Consider the following 24,080-nt stretch of genomic DNA (forward strand, 5'->3'; position numbering starts at 1 on the left):
CCAGTGGCAGGACCAAAGATATCAAAGACTAGTGGGGTCAGGACTGAGGGCCGGCAGAGGCAAAGGAAAGAGGGTATGGGGTGAGTTGTAGAGGACCACCAAAAATGGGCTATGCAGATACTACTATTTCCACAGCAACCCTACAGTGTGACTCTTACCGACGAGTTGCGTCACGTTCCCCATAACAGGATTTCAATACAACACACTTTTCAACTATATTTGGTCCATAATCTGTTCTTCATTTTTTTGTTTTCTTTGAAAATATCCAATCTTTCCATAGACTCATTTAATTCTTTCTCTCACAAATCTGTCTCTGTTGCAGTTATACCCGTCACCTCAAGTCTGCCTTAACTGCTGCCTCCTTCTGCTGGTCACCCTAACCTAAAATGGGATCTTGATCCTTTAAATATTTCATATGAATCTTTTTAGAATAAAACTTATGGTATAGTTAGTTATTTACTTTCTTCCTGAATTCAGCTGCAACCCCTTTAAAAGCAGAGGCTTTAACATTAATGGGGTTAGTAGGTGCTCAGTAAAATGCCTGCGGAATACATGGGTAAATGGATTCCCTATAGGTTTGGTAATCATTTTTCCTTAGAAAGAAAAGAGGAAACGAAAGGTAACCTAGGAACACAGAGAGTTTGCAGGGAGGCTTAACACTGATTTCTTTTGATCAAAAATTTTATCCAACATTACAATTCAATGATAAAATGGCAGCTCAATTAAAAGTGGGTAGGCTATTTGAACAAGAATTTGACTGAATAAATGATGGAAATGGTTAAGAAATACATTTGAAAGATGTTCAACATTATTAACAATCAGGGAAACACCTTACAATCCTGCAATGTGATGCCATATCATACCGACAGAAAATAAAACGTGTGCTGACCTGGTCATGGGGGAGCTCTCATACCTCCCTGGTGGGAACAGAAATGCGACAACTATTTCTGGAGACAGGTTGATAGTTTTTCTGCAAAGTTAAATCTACAATGATGCTGTCTCCCAGCAACTTTAGTCCTTGACTATTGTACTAGAGAAATACAAAGACATGGGTGTGGCATGAGGGAATCTCTGGAGGATGAAAATATGCTAAATCTGGACTGTGATGGGGTAACATCCTTTTGCCAAAACTCATCAAATTGAATGCTTAGAAACTGTGCCTAGAAGTATATGTAAATTATGCCTTCAAAGAATAATCTTGATAGGATTACCAGCCAATCATGTAATACCCATAGCTGTGAACTTCTGACACCCTGAGCAGAATCCTGTCACCTTTCAATCATCTAATCGTATGATCTTTTGACAATCATTAAGAGTCCAAAGGAAAACGTGAAAGACATTTTTCATGTAGATTTTTCATATTTCTTGTAGATTCTCTAAAGCAGGATGGCCAGGACCCATGGATTTTCAAATGACTGACTGGATTATGTGATAGGAAAAATATCATTTGTGAAATTTATTTTTTTTCATGTAATGCAAACACAGGGTATTACACAGATGTCTTCTTCTTAGGAGATACTTATAATAGTAAGTGGGATGATCATAATTTCATAATCTTCAATAGTAAGTTTTTATTAAAGTGAGTTACATAATTTAGACCTTAGAGAACCCTGGCTATTTTGGAAGGCATTGCATTTCAGTATGTTTTTTCCTTTGGTATTAGAAACATCAAGTGCTTCTCTTTCAAAATAATGGTAATGGAATACAAGATAACCAACAATTTTAGAAATATAAAAATGGAAAGTGAGGTTATGTATCTTGATTGAAAATCAATAAGTAAAAATATTATTGAACTCCTACAGGAAACTAAAAAGGCTTCTAAAGAAAGTTAATAGAGATTGGAAAAGAGAGAATAGATTTAAGTTTAGAGGTTGCACCTGTTTTAAATTCTTTTTCTGAGAGAAGACCTCACTAAGAGGTGGTAAAGTGAGCAAGTTTAACTGTTTTTATTGACTATACAGAAAACTATATTGGAGATGCCATTTGAGATGCCTATGTTCATCCACAAATACTAATATGGTTTCTCCTTTGGGAGATTAATAACATTTTTTGCTTATTTATTTTGTCTTGGCGATCACATTTTTAATTTCAAAGAGATTTTTTCACTCTCCCACAAGATTCATTAAGTTATTAGTAGACATATAACATTGTGTGTATTTGAGATGTACAAGGTGATGCTTCAAAATATCCATAGATTGTGAAATCATAGCAACAAAGCTAGATAACATACCACCACCTTAAAGAGTTACCATTTCTTTTCTATTTTGGTGGTGAGGTCACTTAAGATCTACTCCTTTGGTGACTTTAAGATACCTAATACAGGATTGTTAACTACAGTCACCACACTGTCCATTTGATCTCCAAACTTACTCAGTTTAATAACTGGAAGTTTGTACCCTTGAACCAACATCTCTCCATTTTCCTCACCTCTCTCCTCCTCTCGGGAACCACCAATCTAAGCTTTGTTCCTATGAGTTTCACTCTTGTAGATTCCAAGTGAGATCATACAGTAGTTGTCCTTTCCTCTCTGACATCCATTTAGCATCGTGTCCTTAAGTCTCATCTCTGTTGCTGCAAACATGGCTGGCTCTCACATAGTTGAACAAGATTCACATGTATATCATATATAACATATACACACATATCCTATATAATATATATCATTAATATTAATATTTCTGTACTTGTCCATTCATTGATGAACACTTAGGATGTCTACATGTCTTAGCTATCGTGAATAATACTGCAATGACCTGGGGGTACAGATATTTAAGACAGTGTTTTCATGTCCTTTAGAGCTATAAGCTACACTCTGTGGAATTACTGGATCTAGCTCAATTTTTGATATTTTGAGGAGTCCCCCCCCCCACTCCTCCATATTCCCTATGGCTGTACACTATGGTACAGTGAACATGCACCATCTCCTCCCTCCAATAGCTCTCATGGTTCCTTTTCTCCCATCCTCACAGCTCTGGTCTCTTGTACTTTTGATAACAGCTGTTCTGTCAGGTCTGAAGTGGCAGCCAAAGTGGCTTTGATTTGCATTTCCCTGATGATTAGTGACACTGAACACTTTTTCATGTACGTGTTGTCCATTTTTTTCTTTGGAAAAATGTGTATTCAGGTCATTCGCTCATTCTTTGGCATTGAGTCATTTGAGTTCCTTATATATCTTGGATATCAACACCTTAGTTATATCATTTGCAATATTTTCCCGTTTGGTCGATTGCCTTTTCATTTTGTTGATGATTTCCTTTGCTATAACTCCACTTGCTATTTTTGCTTTTATTGCTTGTACTTTGGTGTCATATTAAGAAGCATCACGGCAGAGAGATTTTTCCTGACATTGTTTTCTAGGCATTAGAGGGTTTTTGTTTTGTTTTGTTTTTTGTATATTCCTGTATAAGATGTCATTATATGGATGTAAAACATCATCTTTCTGAAGATATTTGTTACATTTTTATAAAGTTTTCTTGCTTCTTGCATTGGCTCTATTCCTTGCAAGTTCGCTGGTCGCGCTAGTTTATGTTTTTCATCTCAACAGCTCTCCTCAAAGGCCTGAGGATCCTTGGATGCTTGTCACATTTGTGAAGTAGGCTTCTGGGAAAAGTTGTTTGTGTGGTGTCTTTGGGAGACTATCAATGAAGATTCCTGTTGGTCCTTTCAGCTTCCCCAAAGCTCTGATCTCTGCCTAAGAGAGTACGTACTTTGATAACAGAGACTTGCAAGTTGAATAATAAGGGAGTTTTAGCCTTAAATTTTAGAGTATAAACTCTCACACAATCAGAATAGTGCCTACTTCTGCCCTTAATTGTTCCATTATCTTAGAGCTGTAGTGATGACATAAAAAAGATTTATTTATTTATGCATAAAAGTACAGGGGTACAGCCCAGAGGTGTGTGTGTGGTGGTGGTGGGGGGGGGTGGTGGTGGTGGTGAGAGGATTCACCAGAGACAAAATAGGAAGCAGAACAGATGTGAAATACACTGCTGAGGGGAGCAATGGGAGTGTCCAGAGAGGTCTAACTCCCTGGCTAGGAATCAAACTTGTGCTGCAGTGGTTTCAGAGAGCTTTGTAGGGCTGGGCTTTAACCTGTTGCGCCACCAGGGAGGAACCAGGATTTATTTCTTTTTATATAGAGGGAACTGGGATGTAGGCCAGAGGTGCTTGGGGCAAGAGGACTCACCAGAGACAGAGTGGGAATCCACTGAAATACACTGCTGAAGGGAGCAGCGGGCAAGACAGAAGAGGTCTGCTGTGCCCTGTGGGTCAGCTCTATGGAAGCCCCCGGTGATGACATTTTAACAAAAAAGAAAACTCAAATCTTCTTTTGATGTGTGTAAGAAGTAACTTTGCTTGTGCAGATTGGGAAAGTTTCCTTGGGGAAATAGGTGAAGTTTTTAAAGACGTTCAGCTTTCGGGTCACTGATACCCACACTGTAGGACACTAACATTTAACTGATAACCTTTTCTAGGTGATTCCGATTAGCCAGCAGGTACTTAGCATGCAACTTTTTCTTGGTCTTCTAAAGCACTTAACACTTACTCTCTTTCTGATTGATAATTTATGCTTTTTAATTTGTGCTTGAGAAGTAGTGTTTTTTTTTTCCCTCATAAATTACTGCCATTTTAATGTTTTTTAAGGAATGATCACTTTGGTGGGGAAAGTTGTCAGAAGTCTCCATTCTTTAAAATTTCTTAAAAATTCAACATCTCCTGGCCCTCCCTGGTGGCACAGTGGGTTAAAAGCACAGCACTGAGAATCTAAAGCCACTTCCTCATGAGTTCAATTCCCACCTGCCCCGGAGGTGACCACATGGCGTGGCAGACCTCTCCTGGCCTGCCCGCTGCTCCCCTCAGCAGTGTACTTTGTCTTTCTGCCTGTTCTGTTCCCCACTCTGTCTCTGGTGAAGCCTCTCACTGCCCCTGAGCCTCTGGCCTGCACCCCAGTTCTGTATGCACAAATAAATAAACCTTTAAAAAAAAATCAACATCTCCTATTATCACGACACACCAAGTCTCAAATATGTCTCTAGCTTGATCTCTGCTGTAAATTTCACATCCATAGATAGCCCTGCCTACTTGTTGAAACAGGTACCTCAAGCTGCTGTTCCCCTCACAGTCCCTCCTTCTCGACTTCCCTGTCTCAGGAAATGGTGTGTCTGTCCTTCTAGCTGCTCAGGCTAAAGCCCGTGCAGTTGTCCTTGACTTTTCTCTCCTCTCCTTCTCTACATATGTCCTGTATGCATACCATATTGGCTTTATTTTAAAAATAGAGTCAGAGTCAGACCATTTCTTATCACTCCCACTGCTACTACCTGCTTAAACTACAATCATCTCATGCCTACATGATTTTGAGATACTCCGAAGTGGTCTTCCTGCTTCCACACTGGACCCTCTACAGGGTGTTCTCAGCACATGTAGTGTGATCCTGTAAAGCATGGCACTCCTAAGACCAGAAGGCTCCAGGAGCTTCCCCTCTAAGAAAAAATCAAAGACTGTGTAGTGACCTCTAAGGCTATTCACAAATTATTATTTCCTACACCATTATCTTTTTGACTATAACTTATTCCCCCCCCCTTAGCTTACTGGTTTTGAGCTATAATAGCATCCTGTTGTTCCTCAGACATTCTAGGTATAGTCTCATATGGAGGTCTTTGCACTTTTCTAGAATGTTCTTCCTTCAGGTGGCCATAGGCCGTGTTCCTTTATTAATTTCAGATATTTTCCCAGTTGACACCTTCTTAATGAGGCTTTCCCTGACTACCTTTCAGTGACCTTCGTCTACTGAAAATTCCTAATGAAGTATCCCAAGCTCAGCAAGCACACTCCAATATTTCTTCTTGCCTTGAATGGATGGTTTTATGTATCTCATAGGATGCTGTAGTCCTCTTCAGCAAGGACTGATCTATATACTTAATGATTAGATTCTAAATTAAGGTAAAAATCAAGAATATGAAGAAGACAGCACTGATACAGAGGCATGAGGGAGGCAGGATGGACAGAACTTGCTCACTGACTGTATGTAGAGGTATAAATCAGAGGAAATGCATGAATAGTCATTATTTCCATGCTGTTTTAAGAAATGTTTACATCTTGTCTTCCCTAATAACTATATTTTCTTGCAGATGATCAAACAATTTCTTCCTTATTTGTGATAAGGCCTGTGGAATGTATATACACTTTCTGTGCAAAGCCTAGCATGCCTTCCTTGTATTTAAATCTCATGTCTGAGAATATTGCAAAAGACAGGCTCTCAGAAATTCCTGTTTTCTTTATGCATGTTCATGCTAAGGTGACATCAATATGGGTCTTCTGAGTCTCAAAGCACAGGATTTTCTTCCAAGAGGGAGCCTAGACAGCTGGACAGAACATACTAGCAGAAGCCTTTAGCCGAGCCAGTAACATGCCCAACAATGACCACTAGCTGCTCCTCTTAATGCCCCCTTTCCAATAAAAGAAATAAGAAAACATGTTTTTTTGGTATGTGTTACTTACAGCAAGGTGGGTCCACTGTACACACCTCCGAATGCACTTTTGTCAATATCTGTCAAGTGTTTATTCTTGTTCAGGTAACTAAGGAAAGAGAGAGAATGAATGAGGTTGAGCCAATTAATACAAACTGAAATGTGACCCTGGTCTCTCTATTAACTATTTTTTTTTAAATAAATATTCCTTTATTGTAAAATTTTTATTTTATTTTTACATAGAAGAACTGGTGTGTAGGCCGAGGTGTATGTGTGTTGGGGGTGGGGGGTGGTGAGAGGATTCACCGGAGACAGAGTGGGGAGCAGACAGGTGGTTTTTCTGAAATACACTGCTGAGGGGAGTAGCGGGTAAAATACACTGCTGAGGGGAGCAGCGGGTGAGACAGGAGAGGTCTGCTGCACCATGTGTGTCAACTCCTTATCAGGGATCAAACTCATGCTAGAAGGGTGCTAGTGCTGAGACTTAACCCTTAGGCTACCAAGGAGGCCCAAGAATTTGTGAAACACCTTACTTTTTTGCCTTAAGCATTCAAAACATGCTGGGTTTCAATTGTGCAAGATTTATACACATTAGTCATTGTCGAAATCTTTGAATATGAGTATGTTTGGCCCATTAGATTTTGTGAAAGATGCCTAATTCCCTATTTACTTGGATAGTGGTAATTATAGTTTCCAATAATCCTCAATACCAAACAGATTTAAACTTTGTTTCTTACTATAGAAGAATAACCTCATTTGTTTTTGAAAACAGGGCTTAAAGCAACAGTGAAATGAATGTGGTGAAAGTGGTGAGTGGTGACAGGGATTGTCAGAGATTCAGATGTTTTCTTCGGGGTCCAAATATAAGATACCCAGTTAATTTTGATTTTCAGATAGTTAATAATATTTTAGTGTAAGTATGCCCCATGCAACTTTTGAAGACATTCTTATATTAAAAAGTGATTTGTGGTTCATCTGAATGCAACTTTTGAAGACATTGTTATATTAAAAAGTGATTTGTTGTTCATCTGAAATTAAAATGTAATTGGGTGACTTGCATTTTCATTTATGCTTGTGGGAGCAGGTCATAGAGATACCATAACTGAGGGTCCCTTTCCTGATAGGGTTTTGGTGGTCACATTGACCTCTCCATTTTGAAAACACATTGGGCATTTGAGGGTAAAATACTTTTGAAGCAATTTAAGTCATAAAGTGATTCTCGAACATAAAATTACCTCTAATAGATTAAAGCTTTCAAGGACTTTGAAACTGGTTCCATCTGGCCCCTGGCTTTTTAAGAGAACAAGATTATCTGAAAAGAAGCAGTGTACATGTATATTCTGGTTGTGAATGATCTCCATGACATATGTTGAACTCACCACAGAGCCTAGTGAACTGAAGAGCTAGTGAGTGACCACCTACTGATGCAAATGGATACACTGAAGAATTTAGGAGGTCTGCTTAGATAGTGTCACACCCCTAGTTTATTTATGCTATTTGTGCTTCATGATGGAAAATCCTTTACAATGCTTGTTAAGACCTTGGGTCAGAGGTTTCCTGTTCCAGAGTCCTCATTTAAAAGCACCCCCTGGGTTACCTAGCTGCACTTCTCTTTCTCTAAACTGAGGAGAAAAGGGTCAGGTGTCCTCATTTGTGGAGAATGGAGGAGGAGGGGTAGCATCTGTTGCTGCTGAACAAAGGCAGGAACAAACAGTGCTTTTAGTAGATTCTGGCCCTCAGTTGTTCCTGGTCCAGCACTCAGCTCTCCTCCAGTCCTCTCTAAAGGACAGAACTTCTTAGAATAAGAGGAAGCCACCTGAGATCAAGAAATGGGTCTTCAATGGAGCAGCTGGGGAAAGAAGAATGTTACCAACCACCAATGAAGTCTTCCTTTTCTGGGCAGATGAGGGGTTAACTGGATGAGGAAGTAGCTGGAGCCCATAAAGTGAGGCCACAGAAATTGGTGCAGACTTTGTGATTCTTTCCATTTTTTCCTCAAGCTGAGGTGATGAACTGCCTGATCTAAAGTAGTCACCACTCATTTCCCTCACTGCACCCCTTAGGTCCCTCAGTTCCCTCGTGGCATTGTCCCTCTATGTCTCTTGTTTTCTGTTTGTCTTCAGTGTCCCCAACCAGAGCATCAACTGTTTGTCTTAGTCATTGCTGGATCATCAGTGCTGGGTTAAATGCCTCCATAATTATTTACTGAATGAACATGTAAATGAGTGAATTAAAAAAAAATCAATGGACCTTTCCAACAGTGAGGCGGGTGACACTAAGCTCTTAAGGTGGTGCCTGTGAGAGCTTTAAGGAAAAAATTATAGAGAATGAAATATGACTCAGCAGTTGTCTTTCTTGTGAGAAGGCTGACAGATGCCACAAGCACACATGGCCCGGATGTGGGCCCAGCTAGCGCTGAACACTGAGCTTACGGATGCTGTCAAGTCTGAGCTGTAGAGCACCAATGACCTCGTATTTGTATGTAGACCTAACTGAGAGGCTAAAGCAGTCAACATAAATCTTCTGGATGAATGGCTACCACTGAAGGCCCTCATCACAGGCTTCATGTTATCATTGCTTGACTTTCCTTCAACCCACTGTGTTTACAGTGTGCCCTTGGTGCAATGATAGCTAGCATTGGCCAAGGCCACCTTGAGAAGATTTGATTTGCCTAACTTTGTAACAGGACAGCAAGAAGCATCACACTGGCTTGTGTCTCTTTTATTCTTTGGCTCATGTGGCTTGCTAATCACAATCACTTCTTAGGCTGGTGAAAGCCAAGCAAGGACTGGTGAGCTCATCTCAGTTCTTTCTCTCCACTGCCAACTGCTGTAAGTGAAGATCAGCTTGCTCTAATCATTATACATTATTGTAAATCTCAATAGTTCCTCATCCAATTCTGCAGTGTTTTCATCTGATATTCAATACTCCCCCAAGGATAAGAAGGTTTGTTCATGCACATCGCAGTTTACCAGAAACAACGCAGAAGATTTCCAACTGGGAAAGCCACCCAGAGTCCAGAGGAGAGAAGGAGGATGGCGGGGGTGAGGGTTGGGGTGTGTGGGGGGTGGTGGGCTGCCAACACACACAGGGATGAACTGAGTCTTGGGGGAGGCTGCCTTCTCGGAATCCAACAGGCTGTTTGGGGCCTCATATTTAGGTGCTTAAAAATGAAGTGTCATTCTGGTGTTAGCTGCTTTATTTTTGCTTTTAACCTTGGGTTCAGATTGTTCATTCTACCTGCCATCTGATAGAGAAGTGCAGTTGGGAAATACATCTGCAGAAACCTTAATCTCCAGGGAGAAAAGCTCCCACTTGCCCCACTGATCACACAAAGCTTATTGAGAATGTCAGTCTAATTCAACTGACTGCTTGACTGCGACTCCTCCTGATTGCTCTAGAATCAATGTTCTGTAAACTGACTTGGGTAACTCAGTGACAAACCTTGGTGGGGTGGGAAGGAGGGGGCTCAATGTGTAATAGGCCCATTCTGGGTAACAACGGGTAATGCTTCTCAGAAATGATTGTTACAGGTGTGGAAATGATTGTTACAGGTGTGTGTCCAATAATTTGCACTCTTTCAGGGACAAGGTAAATATAAATGAACTTAAAATTGAGTAGAAAGTTTTGTTTTTAGAGGTAAAATAAAAGACAATTTCAAAGTCAGGTGTTTGAGATATAAATACCGGAAGGGCGTAAAAGGAAATAACTGGCATTTCCTTTAAAAAAAAGTGATATATCTGTGTGTGTTAGTTTTTTTCACCGTTTAGAGGATTTATACATTTTTGAGAACTTCTTGGAATAATTAAGTTCTTCCTTGAAAAGATATGTTATATTTTTCATATAGTAGGAGAAGAGTTAATAAACCCTGCCTTGATTTCAGTATTGTGCATTTCACCATTAAGGAAGGATAACATATTCAGAAAAATGGAGAGGGTCAGAAATGAGTTGGGGGAGAAAATCCACCTGACAAATTCAGTATTAGACAAACTCAGTATTGTAGGTGGCTCACTCTCCTCCCCATTTACCTCACTCTTGGCACGTGCTGGATGAACATATCTCCTCTAGAAAAACGGCACCCCTGATAGAATGTTTACATGAGGAAGTGATCCATGTCAGAGGAGTATGATACTGTGGCAAAGAAAGCTTGTTTTCCGGGGAATTTTTAGGGTACATTTCAGCTCCAAAATGGAATCTCAGCCTGCATCTCATAATCCCTTTCGAGAAAAGTAGGACTGGCACATGTTTATGTTGTGAGATTCTCCTGGGAACACTTCGGTGGGGAGCCTGGTCTTCCCCTCCTTTGCCCCCATAGCGTGGTTATTTGGAAAAGTAAAGGGAATCCAGCCCTCATTGCTGGCTGAATCAGGACACCTGTTTCTGAACAGTAACAGGTGAGCAAATTCTCAAGGTTTCTTGAGGCAGAGGGAACAGCCAGTGTGGGATCATATCCTCCAAGCTGTTCAAGAGCTTGCCCCATGAGAAATAATAGCCTGCTTGATCTTATAATCTTCTCTAAGGTCAGCTTTTCTCAATGCTCCAGCTGTGGTGCTTTGCTTCTAATGAGCAAATGTGTGATGCTAATTAGCACTGAGTGGTGTTGACTTTTCGATGATTAGCGTTTAGTTTCTTCTTAGCTCATCAACATGGTATTTTCTCTCCTGCCTAAATGTTTACTGTCAGAGAGTAGCCGGTTCCTGGAGCTTGTCTAAGTTCCAGACACTTAGACACTGAGAGCACAACAGATTCCCCCCCCACCCCCACCCAGATTGCGTAGAAGGAGATGGAAAAGAGGTTCCAAAGAATGAACACATGGCTTAACTTGGGAACGACATCAGTTCAACTTCTGTTGAGCAGGGGATACCTGCATTATTACTAATTTCACAGCTGAGCGACGACAATGTGCTTGGTTCCATCTGAAGTCACAGGACCTTGTGCTTTGTTACATCTGCCATTTCATTCATTTTCATGAACTTCTAAATAATTACCAGCTGCTAGTGAATACGGTACAAAGCTAGTTCTCAGAGTGGAATTTATCCCTCGTGGTTGGAATCATATACTGGTGTTAATAAAAAAAATGGGTCTAAATGAGGTCATATCTGCTCTTTTCAGTAAATTCGTGTGAGGTAGATGATAGGGGACAATTGCTATTTTGGATAGCATGTTGTTTAAATTATAACCTAGACATTTGAACATACTTCTGGAGAATTTATCGAAGTACATACTACATGCTATCCTTGAACACTATTAGAATGACTATGGGATAGGATATTTAAACATTTACATTAGTATAAAATCACACTTTACATTGAAACAGTGAACAGCCTTATTAAAATCACAAAGTGAATACTGATTCATTATTGCTATAACAATTTGACCTGTTTTCTCCATGTATACCTCAAACCTGTCTTCCTGTAGTCCTAAGTCTCCTTACAAGATAATCATCTTAATTTTACCTTGGGTTTAGATGAAGTGCTTAAATCTGGGGCTGGGGGTGTGTGTGAGGGAGGAATAAATCTATATCCGCTAGGAATCAGAAACTTAGGGTAGAGGATGAATAGATGAAATTTAAAACAATTTAAAGTTGTTTTAAAACAGATGTGGAATTTCAAGTTAGGTTTCCAAATACTGATTGAAAAAAGAAAAAAAATGTTGTTTTCTATTATGATTGGGCTGGAACTTTCAACACCCAAAATAATTTTACCCAGACCCTTCTTATTTTTATCCCATGCTTGGCTTTCCATCTTTATCAGGAATTGGAAGAAAGAGACCACATATTTCATCTCACAGTGCTTAGCCTCACTGAACACCTTCATCTAGACTAAAGGTTCACAAAAGGGGACCAGTGACTGGTGAAATCTTACCTGCCACCTGTGTTTTTGTAAATAAAGTTTTATTTGGAATACAATCAAACTCACTGGTTTATATATCATCTGTGGCTGCTTTCACACTTTGAGGGCAAAGCTGAGTAGCTGTGACTGAGATCATAGATTCATAGAGCCCAAAATATTTGCTCTCTGGTGCTCCCCAAATAAAGTTTTTGATCTTTCTGATCTAAACTTGTAAAAACAAGAAACAAATGATTCTGTTAGGAAATATTATTTTTTAAAGTATTCCAAATAACTTTAATATTTTATATTAAATTGTCAAGAAAGTATGGAAAAGATGGTGCCCCAGGGGCCTCAGGGGTTAAAGTACATAGCTATCAAGGTATCAGCAGTCACTGCAGCATGAGTTGGCGCCCCAGCCAGGAAGCTGGCCCACATGGTGCAGCAGAGGTCTGCTGTCTCCTCAGCAGTGTATTTCAGCATGTCTGCCGATTCTGTCCCCTAGTCTGTCTCTGTTGAATCCTGTGTCCCCACCCCACCCCTGACCTATACCCCAGTTCTTGTATGCATAAATAAATTAAAAAAAAAGATTTTGCACACAATTTCTTTCCTATCTTTCAAGAGAGTTACAGTGACTAAAACAGACTATAATTCAGAAAAACAGTGAGTTAAAACCCATTGCCCCCAACACAATGACTGTCATTAGGCAAACATCTCATAGAGACCAGGATGTTGTCTGAGAATACCCTGTATGAGAAGCTTGGCTAATCACAGGAGAAAGTCTTTCTACACAATCTCTTCATAGGTCTAATTTCAGAAGACAATCAAGTGAGTTAAAAATCTTATTTGCTCTTAGGTTGCCTCTAAAGTAAACCTAGGTACATTTACGTGACTCCCAACAAGATGATATATTGGAACATTCTTGAGTATCATTCCCCAAAAAGTGTTCTTTGCAACAGCTCTCCAAAGAGATGCTCCTGGAACCAAGAACTCCCTGGGAAACTTTACATACTATTTCTTTGTCTTGGATACTAGCAGTTCAGATTTTTATTTTAAGACTGGAGAAGTGCACCTGGAGACAGTTTGATTTTATAATGTCATTAATAACTTTAAAAAATAATATCCATTAATTTGCCATGAGGAGAGAGTTCAAGGGATGTAATTTAGGAAATGCTATAGCCTCGAGCTTTCCCAGTACCCCATTACTTCTCTAACTACAAAAATTGGGGAAAAGCTGGAACAGAAATTATTGGTCCATTGTAATTTTTTCCCATCTTTTCAATAGAAAATTAGTTCCTTTAATAGTCTGATTTTATGGCCAAAATCATAAAATAACAGGCTTCTAGTGAGAAAGGCTTACAGTGAAAGCCACTTAGTACAGCCAACTCTCCTGATTACAGAGCGCTCCATTTGGAACTTTTCAAAAACTTTGTGGAAAAAAATCTAAGCATTACCGAGAAGTCAGAGGTAATAGGCCTGAGATGTTTCAGAGCAAATAGTAAACATACGTGGCCTAACGGATGTCGTAACATGTCAGGTGTTTTCATCAAGGTCTGTTGTACTCAGTCTTCATCTGAAGTTCACTGAGTTGGTGAGCTTGCTACGTTGGAAAAGCTAAGTTCTAGAGTCTAGTAACGCTCTTGCTTGTTGCCTTTGCCTCTGCCTCCACCATTTATGCCAGGGCATGCTGGTATAGACAGAAGCTGGTGAAACTTGCTATGGTTGAGTTTGAGTTGTCTTCTTTCTATCACATGAGTCTAGTCTTCCCAGTTGGAAGCTTCTGTATTTCATGATCTTAATTGGCTGAGCAATGAAAGTAGGTGTTCTATAAATGTTAAAAAGTAAATGAAGGATTGGGTGAGACTTGTATGATAAAATTAAGATGGAAGTCATGTCTTTCTAATACTGTAAATAAGCTTCATGAATAAGGACAACTATCTGTTAAATCTTTTTTAGATAGCCCTCATACTTATATATTTTGAAAAATTATTAAAATCAGTTAAATGAGGGGCCCTCCTTGGTGGCATAGCCAGTTAAAACCAAAGCACTGTGAAGCAGTCCACAGCCACTGCTCACAAATAGCACAAGTTCGATCCCTGGCCTCGGAGGTGACCCACATAGCATGACAGACCTCACCTGACCTGCCCGCTGCTCCCCTCAGCAGTGTATTTTAATATTTCTGTCAGTTCTGCTTCCCACACTGTCTCTGTTGAATCCTCTCACTCCCCATACCTCTGGCTTGTACCCCAGTTCTTATATGCATAAATAAATAAAACTTAAAAAAAATTCAGTTGAATGAGGTCATAGCCATATAATCCAAAAAAATCTAGCTCTAATTATTCATTTGCTAAAGACTCTGAGAAACCCAAAAGCCTAGAAAATAGTGGGGACCCACTTTGAATAACTGAGAAAGCCATGCTTAAGTATCATAACTGAACTTACTAGCACCTACCGTTTAAAAATTGAATCATACTCAGCCCACCAATTCTCCTGAAACCTGAGCACTAGCACTTAATCTGTGTGTGTGTGTGTGTGTGTGAACAATTTGTTAGCTCACTCCAGATCTACCAAATCAAAATCTGATGATTTTTTTTCTTGATATCGAGATAACACTGGGTTACAATACTGTACATGATTTAGGGGGATGGGAATAGGTTCCCACCTCTTTGTTCCACCTCTCTAGCCCATACCCACTACCAAAGGCCCCACAGTCTTCCTCTAGAATCTATCAAGCACTCTCCCCACTTTGTCCCTGCTCCCACTTTCCCCCTCTAGCAGTGTCAATTCTCCCCACTTTGTCCCTGCTCCCACTTTCCCCCTCTAGCAGTGTCAATTCTCCCCAGTTTGTCCCTGCTCCCACTTTCCCCCTCTAGCAGTCATTTTCTAGGATTGGTGTTGGTTTAGTTTTATCTGTTCCCTTGTTTTATTTCTCTATAGTTCACTTATGAGTGAAATTATCTACTATTCATCTTTTTAAAACAAGATTCACCAGATGGTTTATATGCTCAATAAAGTTTGAGAGGCACTGTAAAACACAACAGATCTGGAATTATAGGTGTTCAGATTTTGCAATGACCATGTCTGGGTTTAAAAATAGTTGTTCTGCTCCCCACTCTGTCTCTGGTGAATCCTCTTGTTCCCCCTCCCCCATCTCTGGCCTGTATTCTGGTTCTCATATGCATAAATAAGTAAATCTTATTTTAAAAAGTATAGGGCCCTCTCTGGTGGCGCAACAGGTTAAAGCACAGCACTATGAAGCTAACCACAGCAGCCTTAGACCCGAGCTCAATCCTGGCCCTGGAGGTGACCACATGGCGCGGCAGACCTCTCCTGTCTGGCCAGCTGCTCCCCTCAGCAGTGTACTTAGCCGGTCAGCCTGTTCTGCTCTCCACTCTGTCTCTGGTGGATTCTCTTACCACCCACTGGCCTGTACCCCAGTTCTGTATGCATAAACAAATAAATCTTTAAAAAAAAGACTTATAAAAACCTTTAAAAGTATATAGAAAATATTCAAAGAAAAAAGATGGAGGGCCCTCCCTGATGGCACAGTGGGTTAAAGCACAGCACTATCACAGCCACGGCAGCATGAGTTTGATTCCCGACCTGGGAACTGACCCACATGGCATAGCAGACCTCTCCTGACCTGCCTGCTGCTCCCCTCAGCAGTGTACTTCATTGACCTACCTGTTCTGTTTAATACCCTGACTGTTGAATCTTCTCTTTCCCTGCACCTCGGACCTGTACCAGAATAATGCACACATAAATAAATAAATTACTGCAAAAGCTAGCAGTAATCAAAAACGGGCAGGTACATTTTAGAAAAAACAAATAGGATTTCTGGAGCTGAAAAAATATGTTTAAATACTTAATGGGGTGTTATAAAACAAATAAGAAGCAAAAATCTGTTATTTGTTGCTTCAGTTGACTCGTTCATGGCGAGTTTTATTTTTTCTCTCCAATGCATGAATTTTAACTGTGAGCTCATATTTGATTTATCCTAATCTCAAAAATTAATAATAAAATAAACATCTGGGAGCCTGCAATGGGATTTCCGCTATTGCCCCTCCCCCCATAGATCTGCATTTCATTCCTCAGGAGCCTGGAGGTGGGACCAAGGGGCTCCATGCTCTACTTGCATGGTTTCTGGCTGCACCTGGTGGCTCGGGGTTTCCCTCACTTGCTCTGTCCTCCCACTTGCGCCTCCGCCTGATCTGGCACACTGAAGCTGGCAGGTGCCGGAGGGGACTCCACCCTCTGTGATCAGCTCCTGGCTTCCTCATTTATTTTACTCCTCTCTTTTAGAGCTGTAACATCAAATGCATTTTATTTTATTTTTAAAAAGATTTATTTATTTAAGCATAGAGAGATGGGGTACAGCATACAGGTGCAGGGGTGGTGAGAGGATCCACCAGAGACAGAGTAGGGAGCAGAACAGTCAGATTGACGAAGTGTACTGCTTGGGGGAGCAGGGGGCAGGTCAGGAGAGGTCTGCCACACCATGTGGGTCACCTCCCTGACTGGGGATCAAACTCGCGCTGAGGCAGCTATGGCCAGCGTCGCAATGCTGCACCTTAGTCTGTTGAGTCATCAGGAAGGGCCCTCAGATGCACTTTAAAAAAACGTAAGATATAGTTGTTTTGTAATGGGAGGGCACTGAAACTAGTCGTCCACCATACTGTGGGAAGCAACGCCACTAAAGCTATTTTTCGATTAGGTTACAAACACACCAATATGGTTGCGCCAGTCCACAAACCCTTGGAAACAAAAACTGCCCTGGCGTAGGTGCTGGGGACCACAAATGCCTCCTAGGAAAGTATGACAAAAAATAACCAGCATTCTGCAAATGTCCAGTTCTCTTATGTTGCGGGACGACAAGGTGGGCTATGGCTTTTTGGGTATTTTTGAGTGAATCAAGTATAAACTGATACCTCTCCTGAAAACCAGTCAGAAAGAACCAAATTGGAAAACCTTACTTTCTGAACAGCTTTGGGCTTAATTATAGCCCCTTTCTTTCATTCTTTCATGTACAGAGTAAATAAACATTCACACACACACACACACACACACGCACACACCTGCACTGTGGGTAACTGAAGGGACACTATCATTTTCCATTAGATCGGGATAAGAGCTTTGGATTTGGAGTGGGAGTCACCGTAGTGTCTCCCACGGCAGTACTTGCCACATCCCTTAACATCAACACCAAGTCTTGGACATTCTGGGGTTGAGGGGTGCTCTGGCAGAACCTATGGCAGAATTCTGTCCCACTGTGTGGTGGGTCCTTCTTGGGAGTGGGTATCTGGGAGAGGAGAACCTTTTCCCCAACTTCCCTCACTTACACAGCATCCAGCTTCGTCCCATTGAAAGCGTGTGCTTGGACCGCAGTGAAGCCATTATTGTAGAGTTTCCTGCAACCACAAAGAGAAAAGTCAGTGACCTGTGAGAGGTGGTGCTGGCAGGTTCTGAGGGTTGGGCTTCATTTCTTCAGTGTCAGAAAGGTGGATTGAGGGTTCTCAAGTCCTGTGGAAAACTTTACAAAATGTCTTATTTGGGAAATTTGATAATACTTTCCAGTTTAAGTCCCCACTCTCCAGACTTGGCTTCTAATAATTTGAAGCTGTTTTGCTGAAGTAGATTCACTTTGAGGAAAAGAATTTTCCATTATTAAAAACTTAAAAAATGTTCCACACCTACTCAAAAAAACAGAGATTTCAGGTAATAGTTAATCCAATGTCAGTAAAGGAGGAATAATTGCAGTTTTTTAAAATACAAGCACTCTTCAAGACATTCATCAGAGTGACAGGTTTTATATTTTTCCAATTAAAGCATGATCTTACATTTGTGTTTTAGTCACAGTTTTACCCTCAGGTTTTGTCAGAGATTAAACACTTTAAGGTGTGGATTGAATTGAAGTGAACCTCGGGGACGAATCTGACAAAGAACATGGATGGTGGCTTTCTGTGGAAATTTTAAAGTTGTAACTTGTTGCTGTTTTTTTTTTCTTTCTTTCTGCAATGGATTAATTCATGTAATGACTCCAGGGGCCAAACAGAAGTATTACACTTCTGTTTCCTAGTGAACATACTGAGACATGGAGATGACCTGCCAAAACCATGTTGCTGACGAGCTGTTGGGAATCAGGACTTCTCACCACAAATGTAAGCCTTCCCACCCTCAAAAGGCACACAGCCTTCCTGTGGGAGAAGCAGCCCAGGCTGGGAGTTCTGGTCCATAGCGAGCTGCTATGGTCTGAGATTAGAGAAGGCAGCGGTGATCACACACAGACACAGCCAGTGGCATTTGTGGGGGAACTCTGGAATGTCACTGTATCCCACTACCTGTGGCTCCTATTATAGTAATAACACAGTAAGAAGCACACAAGAAACTCCAAATTTAGAGTTAGACTTGGCTCTGGGACTTCATAGCAGGTGATCCTGAGAATCCCTCAGTCTCCAGTAGCTCCAGTTTCCTGATCTGTGAATATGTGATAAGACCTAATGGTAAGGTTATTGGAAGGCTCAAATCATTAATGTATTTCCCACAGTTTAGGACATTTATGAGATGCTATATTAAAAGGAGTACCCTGAAAAATTGGATTTATCCTATGTAGTTCTGTTGGAGAAGTAAACTTTGTTTTTGTTTTGTTTTAAATAATGACACAAGGGTTTAATTCCAGCTATGAATGTGGACTGGGAGTGGACTCAGTCCCCCGGGGTGCCAGGCACAGAAGCTGAGAAAGCTCCCATGGTTAAGTTTTGTTTCAACTAGAGTTTTTTTTTTTTTTTTTTATGAAGCTCTGAGAATTATACAGTGAGTATTTCTAGTTTCCCGAACTTTTGGAAAGTCCTTGACATTACAAATGTTTTTTTGTTGAAGTTCCATTTCAGAGCTTAACTAAAACTCTGAAGGGACAAGTAGGTCTTGAAAAATCCAAGTATGAAGAAAGAGAGAGCATGCAAGCTCTTAGTGCAACGTCGCCCTCCCAGGAATGTGGGTGCAAATGCTACTGTTGGACACATATTCTTTCAAGTGTATAGTGTTTTGGGCCCGAGCTTTAACAAAGAAGCAAGCAATTTTTGCAGGAACCTGGAACCAGTCACTCGCAAAGGTCTTGGTGATCTCAGGCCACCCCCAGCTCCAGACTGCAGGAAATAGTAGCTTCTCATAGTCAAATATCCAGCAGCATCCTGAGCCCCTGCCAGGCTGGGACTGTGGGCAGCTTTCACTTGGGAGGACTGCTGGGTCCTCAAGAAATTATGCAAGAGGTATAAGTAATATTCTGTTAGAAAATCAGGAGTTTATGGCGCATGAGTACTAAATAGGACAATGACAACCCTGAAATGAGGAACATACGCTAGGTTTGGGGCTGAACAGGCTAAGACCAGTTCTTTGTTTTGTCAAGTGAAATGGTGACCGAGCAGGAATCTTGTCCTCTCAAGAGAGCTCTTGAAACCAGGCGCCCCTGGCGTAAGCCGGGTGCAGGATCAGCTTCTGCTGGCGCCAAGCAGCGGGGCCTAGCGACTTGTCTGGGGCCAGAGGCTGCTCCCCTCCCTTGGTGCCAGCTGCTGCCGGCTGAGCAAGCAGCAGTTTTACTGCCAGCTACACCCACTGTGAGGGGCCCCAGGGGGATCCCCGGTGGACCCAGATTCCGCAATGGCGGGAGTTCCCAGCCATCTTAGCGGGCTGCTGTGGCCAGCCTCTCCCCTGTGCCAGCTGGGTTTGAGCACCCACTGCAGGGTCTCGAGTGGAACTCACTTGAGCAGCTGCTCTGGTGCTTCCCCACCTGCTGCCCCAGTACAGGAGGCCCTGCTGAGGCTCCGGTGGTCTGGCCCAAGTGGGGCAGTGTCCAGGCTGCCCTGAAAGTGGCCCAGCAGCGGCCACTGTGGTGGTTTCCTGATGGCTGCCCCGGCTTGGCTGCAGAAGCCAAGCTTCCAGAACAGAGGCCCACAGAGTGCCTGGCCAGCATGGAGCTCATGCTGCAACAGCTGGACTGTGCTGCTGTGGCTCACGGCCCCTTGCATTGTTATACTGGCCTCACTGAAGGTGTGACAGCGTGCCTCCTTCCACACTCCAGCTGTGACTTGCAGAGCCCAGGAGCTGGGGTGGGGTCTGGGGTTTTCTCGTTTGTATTGCGCACCGGGACTGGAAATGGATCTACTGGATTTGAGCTCTTCATCTATCATTCAAGGACTTGAGCTTATTATGTGGATTGAAAATTCAGTTTAATATCACCAGCCAAATGCTTAGGATGGGAATACAGTCCAGTCTGGCTTGTCGGATTGGGGATCCTGAAGAAGTGAGAAGGCAGACACCTTTGAGAGCCAGCTTGATTCACTGAGCAGCCCCACCCTAAAGAGAAATGAAGTATCAGCAGCCTGCCTCCAAAGTGAGATGGATTCAGCAGATGGCCTCTTAAGACATATCAAGATGCAGATGAAATCTGGACCCACAGACCACTGCACAGCAATCTGGCCACTACAGCTGTGTCTGGCTCTGCCTCTCAGGTCACAGTTGGCTTTGGCCCAAAGAACTGTTGGCTATTGGTTCATACCAATAGCTCACAAAGAGCTGAAACACTGGTGTCTGTGATGCTGCCTCTTGATGACCGACACCCCTGGCCAGAGCTAATAGCACCGCTGACAGGTGACCAGCACTATGTCCGGCCCCTAGTGAGAGCTGTCTACAGCTTCTGAGCGTCTGTTCCATCTCCCAGCGCTGTTGCCTCTATTGCTGCCTGGCTCAGTGTCGGTGCCATTTAGCTCTGGCTTCAGACTATTACTGTGGGCTGCTGTGTTGTCACTGCAGGCCCCAACTGTGAGCACCCTTAGCTGCTGCTCTAAGTTGGATCCTGGTCTACTGCTTACCAGTGTGTCATGAACTCCAGGCCCTCATTGACAAAATCGTGTCATCTTGCATTAGTGGCCTTTGCTTGGAACTACTGGACACTGCAGAGACTAAGTGGGCTGAGACAGGTGGCACTCGTGGCCTTAGAAATGTTTCTGTTCCCCCACTTCTTGTTTGTTAAGCAAACCCCATTGTAGTTTCACCCTGAGCCTGAGTGGTCTTGCAGTTATCAGCACTCATGTGAGAACCCACAGATAGTGACCTGACACTGGCATGCCCATGGCATTGTTTTAGTGCTGATTTATTCTTGCCATGTTTGGAAAGGGATGAACCAAAAGGCCCACTGTGAGAGAGTCCTTCTGGTTCCATTAGTTGCACAGGGCTAGAATGCTAAGAGTGGAGTTGGACAGTCTCTTTAGAGGAGTTAGGTGGAAGCTTGGAACACTTCTGCTAGGGAACCATTCAATCAGAGTTACAGGCTTAGGGGTACAGTGTGGCAAGAGAAAAAGCAAGGGTGAAAATCCAGGCAAAAATCCCACCAGATGTGTTCCTGTGCAGTGGTACTGAACATGGAGAGAAGGGATCCTTTGGATGTAATCCCAGTCCTGTTTGGTTATTAATTCAGTGAGAGGGCAGTTCCCTATCAGTTTGGATAACTTATCTTTATACCTCTATTAGACCTTCTCTTTTAGAACTTTTTGTGAATCTTCCTGGTAAAGCCTCTAATTTTGAACATCGAAAGAACAGAATCCATTCAAACTCTGGAAGGACAATAATGTATAGCAGCACTGTTTCTATTCAATACTTTACAGAAGTTCAGTTTGTGATGACAAAGTTGAAGTGTGAGTACAGAATTTGGAAAATCTTTAATGGTCCTGTTCTCTAACTCAGTGACCTCAGGAATGTCATTTCAATTTATTTTAAGTTCTGCTTCTGCTCCATGGGACACTAGAATACAGAATATTGTATCACAAGGCCTGTAGGCCAAATCTGGTCACTGCCTGTTTTTGTAAAAGACATTTTATTGGAATATATGCTCTTTTGTTTATGCACCATACAAGAACACAATGGCTGTTTTTGCCTCCCGTCGGCAATTGGATGGGGTCACAAAGACCTTTAGGTTGGTAAAACCTAATTGCTCCTTTACCCATTGAGTGTGCTGACCACTTCTGTAAGGGAAGACTTAAAGACAAGACTTAAAGACTTAAAGACCTAAAGCATCTTGTCACCTGTAGAGCACCATTCTCTAAGGTAATAAAGTTACACTATTAATTCCGGGCAACACTTTGTAGATTAATAAAATAGATTCCAAGGTAGTATGGTTCTCCTATGGCCTGAAAATAGGACAATGACCAAAATAAAAATTTGTTGTAGAGAGGAGTAGCCTTGGCAATACTCACAGTGTCACAGTTTCATTGCACAGTCCCTGGAAAGCATTTGCAGGGATTGAAGTCATATAAGGGTTGTCTGTAATTTCACTGCAAAAGATGAACAAAAACACTTGGTTAAAAAAAAAAATTGCTTATCCTGGCAAAGCTGGGTTCTCTTGCACACACACTTAAATCAGTAGCTGGACACAATTCACTTTGTTATTTCTTTTTACACTTCCTTGACTTTTTGAGCCACTAGGGGCTCAGAGGTTCAATGAGGTGTCTGAGGTAGATACTCAATCAGGGCCCCAAATGTGCAGCAGCCACAGGAGTTTTGGGTGTGGGTCAAGCTCCCCGACTTCAAACTCATGGTCAAGGTGAGCAGAAATGGGCGGGGGGTGTCCCAGAGACTTCGAAATTTGGAAAAACATTTTGCACATAGTCCTTAGATTTTCTAGGGGTATGAAGACTCTAAGAGGGTTGGGAGAATGGGCTCAGTCTGTTTCATTCCATGAGTATTACCAAAATGCCCACTCGCAAAACTCTGCCAGACAGGTGCTCCTGTGGCTCACTTCTAAGCTCGTCTGTTTCCCACAACACTGCAGTATTTTGAACTGAGCTCTCCGTAGCAAGTTAAGCATGGTCACTATTTTTCTTGCCCAAAATCCAAAAAGAGCCCTGAGGTGAATTCTTGGGCAGAGCGCAGGAACCTTTTGGCAAAGTAAAACGTCAGCCCCTAACTTATGTTTCATATGTGTTCTGAATTGTCTTAATATAATGTAAAAAGAATCACGCTCCAGAATACTTAAGGAGGAAGACAATTAGTTTAGTAATTAGTTTAGTAGCGAGGAGAACCCTCAACCTAGAGATTTGGGGAGCAGCCTGTTTGTTGTTAATTGAGCCAGATGACCTTAGATAGATAATTTCACCCCATTCATGCTCCAGAATCTTCATCTATTTTGCAGAGTAAAGTTCCTTGCATTCCCCACTGACAGAGTTGCTTTGAAAATTAAATTAGATAATGAAAGTCCTCTGAAGAGCACGAAGCATAGAAGGTATAAGGGTTCATTATTATCATTACAACGCTGCGGAGAGATTTATAAAAAGGGGAGGTGGTCTGGTTAGGAGTGGGGAGAAAGGAAGAATTCAAAAAGTTCTTGTTTTATTTTGGAATGGTTGGGTTCTTTGCATGTCTTTATGAAAAAAAAAAAAATCAAAACATACAGGAAAGGAAGAAATAGAGTTACTCTCCTGCAGGTAATCACCATTTTTTACAGAGGTGCTCAAGCCTCTTAGCTATTCTGATTGCAGTCATGCTGGGCAGTGAGTGGGAGGGAGGCTGCCAACAGGGCTCTGTGCTTTGCTAAAGCAAGAGCGAAGCATCGAGTGAGCCTGGGAAATGATGTGCCTCTCCCATTTCTAAGTTTTCCTGTGACCACCTCAAGTACCAATTGTTTCAAATTCATTTTCCTCTCCAACCATTTTCCTGCCCAACCTTCTTTTGTCCTTCAACCCACAAGCTCCAAATAAATCTCCCCATACCTCGTGACTGTTTAAAATTTTAAATTCCC

General features: G+C 41.8%; 1 protein-coding gene across 1 annotated transcript in view; it reads right to left on the reverse strand.

The window, feature by feature from the left end:
* TSHR (thyroid stimulating hormone receptor) overlaps positions 1-24,080 on the reverse strand; it is a 119,257-nt gene that overhangs the window by 15,401 nt on the left and 79,776 nt on the right. Inside the window, exons 6-8 of the mRNA XM_004681650.2 lie at positions 22,540-22,617; positions 17,635-17,703; positions 6,499-6,576 (exon numbers count right to left, since the gene is read on the reverse strand). Of these exons, the coding sequence (XP_004681707.1) occupies positions 6,499-6,576; positions 17,635-17,703; positions 22,540-22,617 (225 nt within the window). The remainder of the gene's footprint in view (positions 1-6,498; positions 6,577-17,634; positions 17,704-22,539; positions 22,618-24,080) is intronic.

This window comes from Condylura cristata, unplaced genomic scaffold, assembly GCF_000260355.1.
Source record: "Condylura cristata isolate star-nosed mole 26May11 unplaced genomic scaffold, ConCri1.0 scaffold00013, whole genome shotgun sequence".
Taxonomy (NCBI): Eukaryota; Metazoa; Chordata; class Mammalia; order Eulipotyphla; family Talpidae; genus Condylura; species Condylura cristata.